Genomic DNA, 14,139 nt, shown 5'->3' with positions numbered 1-14,139 from the left:
CCTTTGTTAGATGACACAGTGTATTCTAAGCACAACGCCAAGCTGTTGGATTGTAATAAGGAGCTTCGTTTTATTGAATATGAGTCTTGATTGATAAATCTTGCATGTGTGTGTCATCTTCTACTGATTATGCATCAGCTAGTTACAACAGATTCCCTCAGTCACCAGCAGTTCTATTAAACTCAATTTAACTCATATTATATAGTTACTTGAGTAATAAAAATACATGTTTTAATAATGTACTTAAGGGTCCTGTCTGTCTCTCCTCACAATTGAGTATGTTTTGTCATTATCACTGGGACATGAAAAAAATCTGAATTTCTTCATACCAATAGAAACAAAATCCATCTTGGAAGTATACATGAAATCAGATTTTTTTTGTTGCCCTTTTTGATTTATACTTTAACAAAGAATGTAATGTTTCCTGCTAGAATGTTTAGATGCACCAAATGGCATTGTCCTTTGTGTGATTCAGAGCCACAACTAACTCAGCAGCCAAATATGGTCTTATTTTTCTTTATTGAGCTGCGAGGGAGGACCTCCCATTGCTCAGATCCTAACATGTTCTATGTGTCCTATTCACACAAGAGCTGTAAATACAGCAGCACATGACACTATCTAAAAAAGATCTGAGCACCAAATATTACAAAGTTCTTCAGTCCAAGTATGTGTTGCATTTCCCAGAAAGAGCTGACTACAATGAATTTTCAAAAGGACATGCTAAACATGCTCAATTTATCATCCAAATCCAAATATAGCTTTGAGTGCCGTGACCCTAAAGTGTTTGCGGTTTTTATGTTTCCTTGTTCCAGGACTGATCCTTTGAATGAATCAGTCATGAGTTTAGTACTTTGGAATGCTGAGATTTGCGATGTTAAAAGTATGTATCATTTTTGAATTATTGTTGTTTTGGCCAAATAATGTAGCCAAGTTGCAAAACTGAATGCTAATAACTTAAGGATGTAAATTTTGCTTTAAATGTTGATGGTACACGGTTAAATTTTCACCCTGTTAACCTGCAACAACCATTCTCCCAACCATTGTCCCTCATCTTTCTGTCTTCTCTGCCTCCTTTTTTTTACCTCAGCAGGTCCTGGCACAAGCACATGTGTTGTCACACATACTGTAGTCAAGAACCTGCATCCATATTTTAGTGCCTCCTCAAAGCATCTTTAATAAGACACATGCGTGTGAGCTTAGGCACTCGCTGACAACAAACCCTCCTTGGAGAGCGGGTTTCCTGCTTCCCTGCCAGCCCACCCCAAGCTTCATGGGTTGAACCACCAGAAGTTCGACAATCTCCTCTCCATTTTCTCCTCCTCTTCATCCTCTGCACAGCCCCAACACCCTCCTTCACCATCCTCCAATCCCGCTCTGTCTACTCCCTTTGCCAGTACTACCACCAGCGTGATGGGTTGTTGTGCCTCGGGCTTGTTTGGACTTACAACCGCAGAATCACCCTCCACTACACAGACTTGCGAACGTAGCAGCCACTAGAGTGAAAGATACAGAAAGACAGAGGGGGGGGGGGAGAAGGGAGAGACAGGCAGTGAAGAAGAGCAGTGCCAGAGCAGAGAGGAGGGATCATCTGTCCCAGAAGCAGAGGGATCCACCTGTCCCACAGAGGAAGGGGGCCCCCCCACCTGATCCATCTGGTTGCAGGGGGGGACCCTGCGAGGCCGGGAAGGCAACAGGGACTATGCAGCTGGGACTGGTGGCACTGGCAATGGTCTTCCTCAGCTCCATGGGTCACAGCGATGCTCTGAAGCTCTCTAAGGCGAGAAGGCAGAGACGGGGTGAGTTCCCCAGATTTTTCTCTTTTTCAGTGTGTTTTGATCTCTTTTTTTTTTCTTTTCTTCCTCTTCAGCCTGCTGCCTTTCGTTACTGTGGTCTGAGTCACAGTGGTGGTGGATGTCTTATAAACATTTAACGAGCAAAGTAAAGATAACATTTTATTTTGTTTATTTTCTCATCATCCGTATTTGTTTTTCCTAGGCAGGTTATGTTAGGTTCAGTGTTCCCCCTGAATGGCTCGTCTTTCTTCCACTTTTTAAGATTATGCCTCTCTCAGTTTATGTAAAACTTTTATGGGTATTAGGATTGTTTATAGAGGGGTTTTTGATGGATTCGCCCTCAAAGCCATTGCTCTTTTTGTGTCTGGCTCTGTGGGCACATAATGGAATGAGTACCTGACAGTTCTAAGCTCTCAATTGGACCGTGCTGCCTGTGTTGTTGTAAGCATTTTTCTGACCTCACGCAACCACAAAGATGGTGCTCAGGCCTACTTGTAGTATATCTCTGGCCTCAGAGCCTCAGTGCTGGTGTTACTGTCAGCTTTGAAATAATTCTTCCTTTACACACGAGGAACTTTCAGTCTACGCCAGCTTCAGCCCAACCTCTGCGAACCAGAATTCATATAATACCAAGACTGGCCACAGTAACAGATGTGGTGTTATTAAAGTCACACATAGTGGAAAGAAGAACTGTTGTTTGTGTGATAAAAATTGAATATTTTTACAATATATGCAGTCATATATATGTGCGATGTGACAGTAAATACTGACACAGTTTGTGTTGTGCCATTGCGATGAGGACAGAAAGATTTGGGTCAGTCACCATATACATGAGCGCCCTCTACTGCGTCACAGTCATTTGAAGCTTTTCCCCTCCAGCTATGGAATGGTTTTGTGGTTAACACCTCTTGATTTACAGCTTTTGCATCTTAAATGTCATCAGATTCAGTGTTTTCTTCAACCGCCCATCCTGGTAGGCAAATAGCTGACGACAGAGGGACTTGTTTTCCTCCCCGCGGGCTTTCTGTGTTCTCTCTCTGAATTAATTCTGTGTCATGCAGAGATCAAACTGAAGCAATCAGAGAGGAGGGAAGCTGGTATTGCCCCTCATAATCTAGACAGCAAAAAAAATTCCTCTTTTTTTAACCCGCCACGAGTCATAAACAGTTTCCAATACCACGTTCTATGATTTCATACACTCCCCTCTGCTGCGGTTCAATTTTACTCCCTAGAACCTATTACTTTTATCATTATTAGTGAGCAATAAGACCTGGCTGTAATTGCTGCATTTTAGGTTACCGTGACTCATGCATATAATCTGTTCATGGACGAACCCTCTTAACGCTTTTACCATCTGACTTATCTCTGGGAGGCAGAACGGCAGATGGATGGCTGTGTGAGAGTATTTATATTTAGAGCTGATACAGTACGGGACTGTAAATCAATTCTGACGACTGTGGTTTTGTCTCTGAATGGCTCCTAGAAAAAAGATGTGCACTTTGACACACTTTTCCTAGAAATTATTTAGATAACTGGCTAGGCACACGATTTCTTTGCCTTTTTGGAAGATGAGGGAATTGGATTAATGTCAAAACCTGGGATTACAAGGAAGTGAAGTGTAAATTCATCTGTAGTGCATTTTCTGACAGAGGATACTTGCTGGTTTTTATCACTATTGAAAAACACTGACTTTGCACTTCCAGTATTCAATTCTTGCCCATGTCCGTCCCCATTGCACTTTTCTGATGCCCAGATAATTTCTGACTGACCTCAGTGGAGACCCTGTGTGATGTTAGTCGCCTGATATTGACTGGCTTTTGCTCGGATGTCAACCCCAATTACCCGGGTTTCTCCAAATGAAAATCTGTTAAGGATCTCCGGCAAGCAGTTTGAAGTAAACAGTGAGTAACTGTTCAAACAAAGATGTTTGGCCTGGCCCCCGGTTAGAGCTGCAAGCATTAACCCCTGCTTGTTGGAGTGATAAAGTGCTGGCAGGTTTACGACTGGATCTGTGGAGATGCCAGCAAAATATTAAAGTTGCCTGATGTTGTTCTCAAGGGCTGAATGTTGACACATTCCCTTTTTAATTTCCTCATTAAAATTCATATCAGGCTGGAAACAATCTATCTTTTCATGTGATGGTACACCATGCTGTTCTGTTGTCTACCTCAACCTGACTGTTCCTTTCTTTCTGTTTATCTAATTTTTTCAACAGTTAGTACTGAGGGGCCACCATCTTGCCCCAAAGGCTGTGACAGATGCTCTGAGTATAACGGCTGCATTAAATGTAAGCCCAAGCTCTTCATCTTCCTGGAGCGCAATGACATCCGTCAGATAGGCGTGTGCCTCGCCTCCTGCCCCATGGGATACTTTGGCATGAGGAACCCAGAAGGCAACAACAGATGCACCCGTGAGTTTTGCTTTGTGTTGTAGAAGACTCTTGACCATGGGATAGTGCAAGTGTCCCCGTTATATCAACAAGATGTTGCTATGGGCATATTGAATTTGTAGATAACATCTGGGATTTTCCAAATACATGCAGGCTCGAGCTAACTCTGGTAACACTCTACTCTGTAAAAATCCACTCGACTGAAAGTGTAAACAAACTGTTTATTTTTGGCTCATCATCTTGTGTTTATGTACAATATGTGGGTATTTAGAGGAGTGCAGGGATACCCTACCAGTTTTTTGTCTTGTGATGTGTATCTCATCTGTATATTTCCACACAGTTAGACTGCTTTTTCCGTATAAAAAGGACCAAAGTATTCATCTACAAAATAGGCATCTTACTTTTGGCACACCCTTTTACACACACCCATGTTATTTTGTGCTGTTTTATCTTCTTTAAAACAATCTGTGCTGCTGTTTTTCAGGTTTTTGAGTGCATAAGATTCACTCTTTTATTAGTAATACATGCTAATAAGGGGCAAGTGGCAAGTAACCAGTAGTTATAAGTGAGCAATTGATGAAATCCTTCAGTGTCTGCTACTTCTCCCTGTGCAAATGGACACAGATGGTACAGTTAATATTTAGCTGAACTAGTAGAAAGTCAGTACAGTTTTTAATTGAATTGTTCTTCATTTATGGTTATAGGCAGGTTTGGCTCATGTGGAAGGTGTGTGAAAGGGTGGTGACATTCACAGCACTTACGAAACTTACTTAGTTGGTTCTGGTGGCACCAGTCCCATACTTTTAGCGGAGGAGTGCCAGCACCTCAGTCTGTTGTCTGTTTCTCCTTATGCGTGGGCAGAAAACAGGATTGGAACAAAATCCCAACAAAAACATTTCTAATGCATTGTTGTTTGTCTGTTTTTGAGAGGATGTCTGTGTTTTTTATTTGGCCCTCATGTGCAGGGTTCATGCCAGGCCACAATCCATGTTTGTTATGCTTTCACTTTTACACACTTTTTATTCTGATACTTTACTATATCATATAAATACTATATGTAGCCTCTGAAGTTTGTAAGTGAGTAACCAAGTAAAAGGTTTTTGCTCATATCGTTATCAGTCTTTAAAAAACATTTGTTGTGAAATTATGCAATAAGTACATTGTTAGACGACTGTTACTACCATTCATACCACAGAATTTGTGGATTTATACTGTTGATTATTGCCTCAAGCTCTCTCTCTCTCTCTCTCTCTCTCTCTCTCTGATTGTTCAATGGTATTCATTTCTTCAAGATAGTTGCAGGTGTAGATATGTGGTGGGCAGCTACAATGTCCAGCAGCCTGTAGTGATTATTCTGCTACGAGAAGAAAAATGCAGGGTATTCTCCTCTCTCAAGATTTTTGCTTGACTGCCTACATCACATAATATCTGTCAGATGCACCAAATAATGTTTAACCCAAAGGTTACATTCCCCATGCAGAGTAAACTCATAACCCTGACGATGATGCAATATTTTTTATAATTTGATATTTCAGATTTAGAAAAGTGGAGCTGTTATTTTGTGATTATAATGATGGTAATCTTTTACAGTACCTTATACTGTGAGGTAGAATACCTTCAGATTTATATAGTTTTATTTAGGAATTTCTGCATACAAAATGTCGTTCTAACAGTAGAGTCTTGAAATTTTAATTTTTGCATTTTCATAAAGAAAAATGTAGGCACTCACAAATGAGTTTATATATACCTTAAACGTTTGTTTTAAATGTTGGAATTTGTTTTATATTATTTCAATGCGTTCTTCACTATCTTGATTTGTTGCAGAGAGGGCTGAATACTCTGCAAATTCTTTTCAGAGGCCCTCAGTGGCTAACCTGGGTTATTATACAATCATCTGACTTCATACATGTCATCCTAGAATGTCTTGTTAGCAACATTTGTCTTACATTATAGGGCTGCAAACGTCAGTACTGTCAATTTAGCTGTCAAGGGCTTAAAAATAGTAATTGGGAGCAGGAGGCAAGAACATTAAAGTCCCAGTGAGGATCCAGTGTTAGATCATTTCTGACCTTGGCATTGGACCAGCTGTAGAGAAGACATTCTTAAGTTCAGCCCACATGAGCAAAATGAGTCTAGATCTGGATATGTTTCACATATAGTATATTGACACAATTTTACATATTTCTATTTTTCTCTGCTGTTTTTGTCCAGGGAGGGAAATTACAGATGTAATGAATGGTCAGAATAAGGAAGTGCCTTTCAAGATGAGACCAAAGCTTTTGGGAGTCTTTTAAGATGTCTGGTTTTTATCCCCCCATGTTTGTAATTATCCATATTTCAAGAAGTTGTTTGTTAGACTGGGGAGTCAGAGATTTTAATGAGTCTGAAGTGTGGAGAGACCCACTCTTGAGAAACCCACTGAAGCGATACACTGGCTGGACTCATTAACACCCACTTTCCAAAAAAACAAGGCCTGTGGTGCATATGTTTTTAAGAGAAGAGTGTTACTCGTGAAATATTCCCCTAAATAGATCCTGTGTAGTTTAATCAGTAATAAATCTCTCAGAGGAAATAAAATTCAAGTCCCTCTTGTCCTCTCTCTGGAGAACCATTTGCTTTTTTTACAGCCAAAATCACAGTCAATATTCCAGATTCTGTGTATTAACCAGAGATTTTCATGAACAAGAATGATTATTTGAAGCCAATGAAATGAACAAAACAATACTCAGAAATAATGTGACTTTGAAATGATTTTATCTTTTCTTTTTTCTCTCCTGTGTTTTCCAGAATGTAAAATAGACAATTGTGAAGCGTGTTTCAATCGCAATTTTTGCACAAAATGTAAGGAGGGCTTGTATTCACACAGTGGGCGATGTTATGTCAGCTGCCCTCCAGGCCAGCGCACCGTCAATGAGACCATGGAGTGTGTTGGTGAGTGATCTTTAAACTTCTACCATTTAGAAACTGCATCATATTTGAAAGCTACCCTCTGCAATGTGGCAGCTTGAAGGTGTGAGCCACATGTTGAATCAACCTTTATTATATTCATCACTTCATCTAAGCAGCCAGCAATGTTCAGCTGTCTGGAATTGAACTCTTGAGAAAAAATAACAAGATCTCTTGAGCTTCCCCTCCTGTTCTTTTTCTTTCTGTTGAAAATAATTCTGTCATAAGTTAGAAACGACAGCATTAATGCAGGCATCTTGGCTCAGATCAGCAAAAACCTGGAGCCCTGAAATGAATTTTTTGGCTTAACTCACTGTTCCTCTAAACTGACCCTGCTGGCCCCCAGAGAATATACATGTGGCCCTAAAAAGTAGCCTTTGTTTTGAACACAGAATACTTGATAGTCCTAAGTTTTTGGTACATTTTCAGATTTATAGCAACCGCCTCTGTCCATTCTCTCTAGAGAAGGACAGAGCTAAAATTGTTTGCAGATTTAGAAATTACTTAAACTCATTAGCCTCAGCTAAAACTGCTGAGCTGTAAAAAGCAGACAGCAAGGCTGCAAAACAAATGTGAGACGCTGGAGCGGTGGACGACTCACTCAATACTTTACTCTTTGTCCCCCTTTTTTTTTCTAGGTCAGCGTACTGGAGATTGCGAACTGGGCGAGTGGAGTCAATGGGGTTCCTGCATGAAGAAGAATAAAACATGTGGATTTAAAAAAGGCTCGCAGTCTAGGGTTCGTACACCCATTCCACCAGTCCACAGCCCGGACACCTCCCCGGCCTTTGTACCCTCACAGACCTGTACTCCACAGACAGAGAAAAAAAAGTGTGTCGTGCCCAAGACACCCTGTGCGAAAGGTAAACACAAATATACAGATATGTACACTGAGTAGGAAATAACAGATAGCAGAGACTACAAATTATATAATATAATAATGATAAAGTACAGCATTGCTAAGTATTTAATATACTCTGATGACAGTACTCAGATAACATGAACAAGCACTAGGCTCTATGTGCCTCATGAAATGCCTCCATCAGTTAATATGATGACTGATGGAACTATTACTCAACATTCAAAGGCCCACATTCCCGCCAGTGTGTCTGTGACCCGCAGCGTGTTGATTGGGTTTGGTTTGGCTGAGCTCACAGAAGGATACAGAATCTCTTGACTTCTCAGCATGTAAACAATAAACTCCATCTACGAGCCAAGCAGATGAAGGGCGGACATTACGCACTGCGAAGCTGGACAAGGATCAGAGCTAGAAAGAGCTATTTGTTCTGAAGACCGTTGAAGCGTGAGGTTTACACGACCATGACATGTTTGCTTGGGCTCTTATCATCCACACAGCAGCTTGCTCTCCAGCAGGTTAACAGTCATTCTCACCAGTCAATGGCCATTATCAACTTTCATAACAGCTTATTAGTCGCTCTTGGCCTCATTCGCAGCTAAGGCTTATAAATGACGGATCTGGCCTGTTGGTCCAGAGTTTATTGGATGAAAAGTGCAACAAAAACAGCAATGATTCTGGTTATTTGCTTTTAAACGTTTTGTCCTTATTGAAGCATAGAAATCAAATATTTACCAGCCGTTGTGTTTGGATCGTAAACCTTACGAAACAAAGAAATAAGAGTAGAGCTGTTGTTAATCAATATTAATTGAAGTTATTGGGTTTGTTCTCTTGAACTGCAAAGAATTTATTGCTAATGAAGAGTTGTAAGCAAATTTCTTTCTCTCCAAATGTCACCAGACACTAACCTGTTTTGTATAATGGGCCAAGTTCAACCAAAGTTGGAAACTTACACTTATTTACAAGGACTAAGAGAACTCTAAACAAGCAGTATTTAAGGACTTTATTGGACAGTGGCACGCTTAGGGGATTTTGTGGCACAGCAGGAGCATTGCGTAACAATATTTCACAGTGTTGGCAACTGTACAGATGTTGCAACATGTACATGTAACAGATGATATGCCTGGATATATGTGAGTAAACATGCATATTCTAGCATCCTCTACTACAGTTACTTAAGGGCTCTAATCTAAATAGCAGAACATGATCTGACATTGTTGACATATAGATCTGTGGTCATGTCTAGAGGAAAGGAGGCGGACACAGCTTGTACTTTCTCAGTAAGGAGCCGGCTCTTCGGTGAACAGGCTGTGACAGCACAATTTGAGAAATGAGAAGCAAATTTACTTTGTCTGACGCCTGCTTCCTGGAAAGAATTTCAGCCTTGGGTTCAGAAGAATAATTAGCATTGAAATATTATAAACTGCCCTCTAAAACTGCTAAGTTGACTGCCAAATTTCTGTGCTTGGAGCAAAGATAGGTTATATCATAAAGGCAAGAATGACATGTGTGAGGTGTCACCTGACGAGAGTAGAAGCTTTGTGGATACTGAAAAGCTCTCCCATTGAAATGCAGGATTGCGCTACTAATACTGTTAAATTCATTTGTATGGAAATAAGACGAAAAATGTTTCTGTCACAATGCACAGAAATACATTTTTCTCTCCCAGGTAATTCATGGGTGGTAGTACCATGACTCTGGTGAACCAGTTCATGTGGGTAAACTCACTCCGTGCAAAAAGAGCTCAGCTTTGGATTCATCTGTGGGAGTTGGCTGGCACGCTAGCTATATAAAACACAGGGGGCAGACCTTGTATAACATTAGTGATTTAGTGGTCTACAGAGCTCACGCTTTGTGTTGATCTGGCTGCAAATTTTTTCCCCTTTTCCTGAAGTTCCACAAAAGGGTCTCACGCGAAAACAGAATTTTTTGGATGTGTTATTGCATTTGTCAGGCAAAATTGTTTAGTTTGGATGGAGGAGGTGCAATCAGGGCTGTCATAAACTGATGGAGTCCCCCTCTCTTGGCTCCATTAGTGATTTGTTAGAGAAGTAATTAAGTCCTTACACAGTAAGCACATCAGCTCAGATGTTTCAGAGTGTGTGTAAGGACCCTTTACTTCACTCAGGCTCCACTCTCCTTCATTGTACCTCATTGATTTAAATTTAAACTATTACTGCTCAGTATTAAGTGTTTGTTTGAATAGTGGCCAAAAATGGTCAGAAATATGTTTATTGATTCAAGACAACACATAAACATTGAGCATGGTGGACATAAAACCTTCATACGACATGAGCTAACCATGGAGCCAACTAACCAAATGACCTCAGCAGTTATGTTTTTATCATTTTGGTTCTAATGGCTCAAAAAAGATTCACAATTATTCTTTTTTTTTTTGCATTACTGTGTGGGACAGAGCCTTCCAGTTTTCAGTTTAGGGGAATGGGGCTGCGGAGAATAAATGTTTTTTGTGTTAGGTCTGTCCACATTTGACTACTATGAATGTACTTCATCACCATATAATGATTTTCACTGGCTGTGTTGGGAAATATTATACCTTTGGGCTCTTTCTTTTCTACTTTGCGCTTAAACCAAAGAATCATAACTGTTTGTACAACAAGTTTAAAAATGCTGGTAGGGAAATAAACACAGACCTACAGTTATTACTGCACAGCAGTAGACAAACATGGTGGCGCCATAAGCCTTGCTGTTGTCAACTGCGTAGTGAACACTGTCCAGCCCTTGGCACGTGTTCACTCAGTTTCCAGGATGTGCTGAGACTCTCAACGCGCAAGTTCATAACAAACATCCTCCACTGTAACTACCCTGCCTCCAATATACAAAACTGAATAGTTTTGAGTGCAGCCTAAACAATAGTCATCTGATATTAGACATAAAGTCTATTTCCACTTTGTGGAAGCTCTTCATGTCCTTATGGGCCATTATTGGGCTCTTGACAATGTTTAACTCATTATACCAGAAGTGAAGTTTAAGGTGATTTATGTGACCGAAATTTGTGTCACATGACTGTGCTGAGTGCACTTACAGTCTGTACACGTGCTGCATTTTCAAATCAGCAGCAGAACTAAACCCTTTCCTTTCCAGAACAGGTCATTGTTGCACATTAACTGTGACTGGATGGATGTTTTAATTGGAGAACAATTATACTCCTGAAATGTGTGACAGGTGTGAATTATTTTTTTCATTTTAATTAGTGCATTGAAACAGAACAGAATGATATTACAAGTACTACACAATACTTAACAAAACCCTAAAATAAAACAAACAAACAAACAAAACCAAAAAAACGGAAGCAAGAAGGAGACAAATACAAAATAAGATAAGAATAAATCAGGATTGTAGCATTGCGTCTTGTGTACTGTGATTGTAAGAGGGGCTGCTAGGACTCAGGTAGAGGTCAGGTAGGTTGGGACTATTGGTCACACACACAGCACACTTAGCTGGTCTGCCTATGATTACATCCTGACCCTTGAGAGTGTACTTCAGATCCAGATCATATGGTCCCTTTCAGAAAGGGATCCCGAACCTTCCAGTGTGAGCCAGATCTGCCAGTGGTGTCTGTTGTTTTTTTTGTTGTTTTGGTTTAGTTTGGTTTTTCTCTCAGCTGGAGGTCCTGGAAGCGACCCCCCCAAGGCTACTGTAGCACATTGCAGCGACTACTGAGGCACCCCACAAACTCAAAGTAGTTGTCTGTCTGCCTATTTATACGTGCGTCCTTCCATCCATCCCATTCTTGTGAATGCGATATCTCAGGAATACGTGGAGGGAATCTCATAGCATTAGAATTTGGTGGTCAAAGGTCAAGCTCAATGGGACCTCAAAAAATATGTTTATGGCAATAACTCAAGAGTTCATATGCTAATTATGATAAAGTATAACACAGATGTCTAATGACGTGATGCCATTTTATATCCAAATAGTCAGTAAGTGAAGGCAGCTTTATCACTGGAATCATAGATGTTAATATAGTGATAACTTCCATTTAGCCAGACAATACACTTAGTACCTTTTAATTAAATTCCTTCAAAGTCTCTTCTGCAGAGATATGAATATAAACTGCAACTTGACTGATAGGCGAATGCATACAACCATGAGGTGGTATTTCTAGTTATTGCTTTGAGTCATTTCATTGTAGTGTGTTCAGATAGTAAGTGAAGCCACTGGGATACTAAAGAGGTTGTGTCTGTTTTTCCAGTTAAGTAGAATGGTTTTCTTGGGGATTATTAAGGTGATCCCAGTTGGCTGTTCATTGCAGAGTGGCTCCCAAAAGATATACGACAGGTGTGAATCCTAATACAAGAGTACCAGTAGAGAGAGAATGGGCAGAGGTTTATTGTGTGTGTGTAGTGGATCAAGTGTGTAAGTACCTGTTGAAATTGACACAACTAACATCCTGAAGCTTTACTAGCAGCTCTATAAGGCTGTATTCAGGCACAGCAGTATTGGATAAACTATAACTTTGATGGCACTGGATGAAAGGTTAAGGCATCATCAAAGTTATTAAAGATCATCCTGAGGGAAGTGTAAATGTCTGCACCAAAATTCCAGGAAATCCATCCAATAGTTGTTGAGCTATTCCACTCAAAAACCACAAACGTGAACCTCATGGTGGCGCTAGAGGAAAAGTCAAATGATCACCAAAGTCTATAACCATAAATGTTGTTGTAATCAATCCAACAGTTGTTGGGATTTTTGACTCTAGACCAAAGTAGTGGAAGGAGTGAACCCTGACATTCACATCCATAAAGTCAGGCTTCTTACAAGTCTAAAAACTAAATGTTCAGATATAATATTTTATAGTTATTTTGTAAGTTTCATTATTTTCCGTCTGCCCTTTGTGGCACACTGGCTGCTGTCATAGATCATGCTGGCATTTATGAAGAATCCTGGATTTAATGTGCGTTATTTATACTTGTTTTGCCTGCATTAAAAACCACACAACTGCAAGTCTTGATTCAACACACATCCCTTATCATCTACTCTCATCCCTCAGGAATCCATGTTTGCAGTTTTGTTTAGCCAAGCGGAGGCACTTTTACATACAACATCCGATGATGACAGATGTCTTACAAGGTTTATTTGAGTAATAATGCAATCTATTAATCATGTTCTCTCCATTTTCTCATTTCAGACAAGAAGGGTAAGGGGGACCGACAAGATGATGCAAACAGGAGAGAGAGGGAGAACGTGCGTGGACGAGTGCGAGAAGGCAAAGATGGTGGTAGAGGGGGAGGTGGAGGCGGAGGAAGCGGAGGAGGTGGAGGAGGTGGTGGTGGAGGTACAGGAGCAGGAGCAGGAGCAGGAGGAGGGGGAGGGGGAGGTGGGAAGAGGAGAAAAGGCCAGAGCAGGACCACCACTGCTCCCAGCATTACGACCAGCTCTGTCACCTAAACTCGAATGCCTGCTGGATGAGGCTGAGAAAAAAACAGACACTGCCTCACCCAGCAGCGCCAGCCAAACATAAAGAACTTGAAAAAGATGAAAGTGATGAAGGAATGGATTAATGCTGCTATGCATTGTAGACAATGCGCAAAGAGAACTGGAGGATTGCTGCAACACAAAAGGCTTCCAAGAGCTTTTTGAATAGATGACCATATCTGGAAGAGACTGGTGTCTTAGTGGTACTCAGACCGACTTGTTGACTTTCATTCCACTGTGAGGGATCACTGTTGGACAGCAAAGCCACGTTGAAGATTGTGGTTCAGCACGATTCGTGTCATGAACCGACCTATGTCACTCTTGAACTAAGAACAGATCCTGTGTTTCAAATGCAGCATTCAAGCTGGAAGCCTGATAATGAATGAAGGGTCTCTTCTCTGCTCTATGATGTATTTTGTTCCAGCCTGATTTTAATCACAATCTGTTCTTCATTTGGTTTCGTGTTTGTGAGAGGTGGCACATGGATTTTCTCAACAGCCGCTGTACGTGATGTAAAGACAATGAATAGTATTAAGTCTTTGTACCTTTATGTCCTATTGTTAGATGAAACAAAAAGAAAGGCACTGGAAATCATTTGTGGTTGCTGAGGACAGAAGGTCTTCTATATATTTCGAGGAGGGAATCTGTTACAAAACAAGCCTAAGAGAAGACGTAGAGGAGGATTACTTGGAGCTCAGCTCATATCCTTCTCCGGT

General features: G+C 40.7%; 1 protein-coding gene across 1 annotated transcript; it reads left to right on the top strand.

Annotated features, from left to right (window-relative positions):
• The first annotated feature begins 1,560 nt into the window (after positions 1-1,560).
• rspo1 (R-spondin 1) lies at positions 1,561-13,799 on the top strand. The gene is made up of 6 exons (XM_053326904.1): positions 1,561-1,796; positions 4,009-4,203; positions 6,970-7,113; positions 7,767-7,991; positions 13,137-13,226; positions 13,780-13,799. Exons 1-6 carry the CDS (start codon positions 1,700-1,702, stop codon positions 13,797-13,799), a joined length of 771 nt encoding a protein of 256 aa, XP_053182879.1. The 5' UTR covers positions 1,561-1,699.
• The last annotated feature ends 340 nt before the right edge of the window (positions 13,800-14,139 follow it).

The sequence above is a fragment of the Scomber japonicus genome, chromosome 10, assembly GCF_027409825.1.
Source record: "Scomber japonicus isolate fScoJap1 chromosome 10, fScoJap1.pri, whole genome shotgun sequence".
Lineage (NCBI taxonomy): Eukaryota > Metazoa > Chordata > Actinopteri > Scombriformes > Scombridae > Scomber > Scomber japonicus.
Note: the sequence above shows the minus strand (reverse complement) of the source record. Positions and strands in the feature narration are given on the sequence as shown.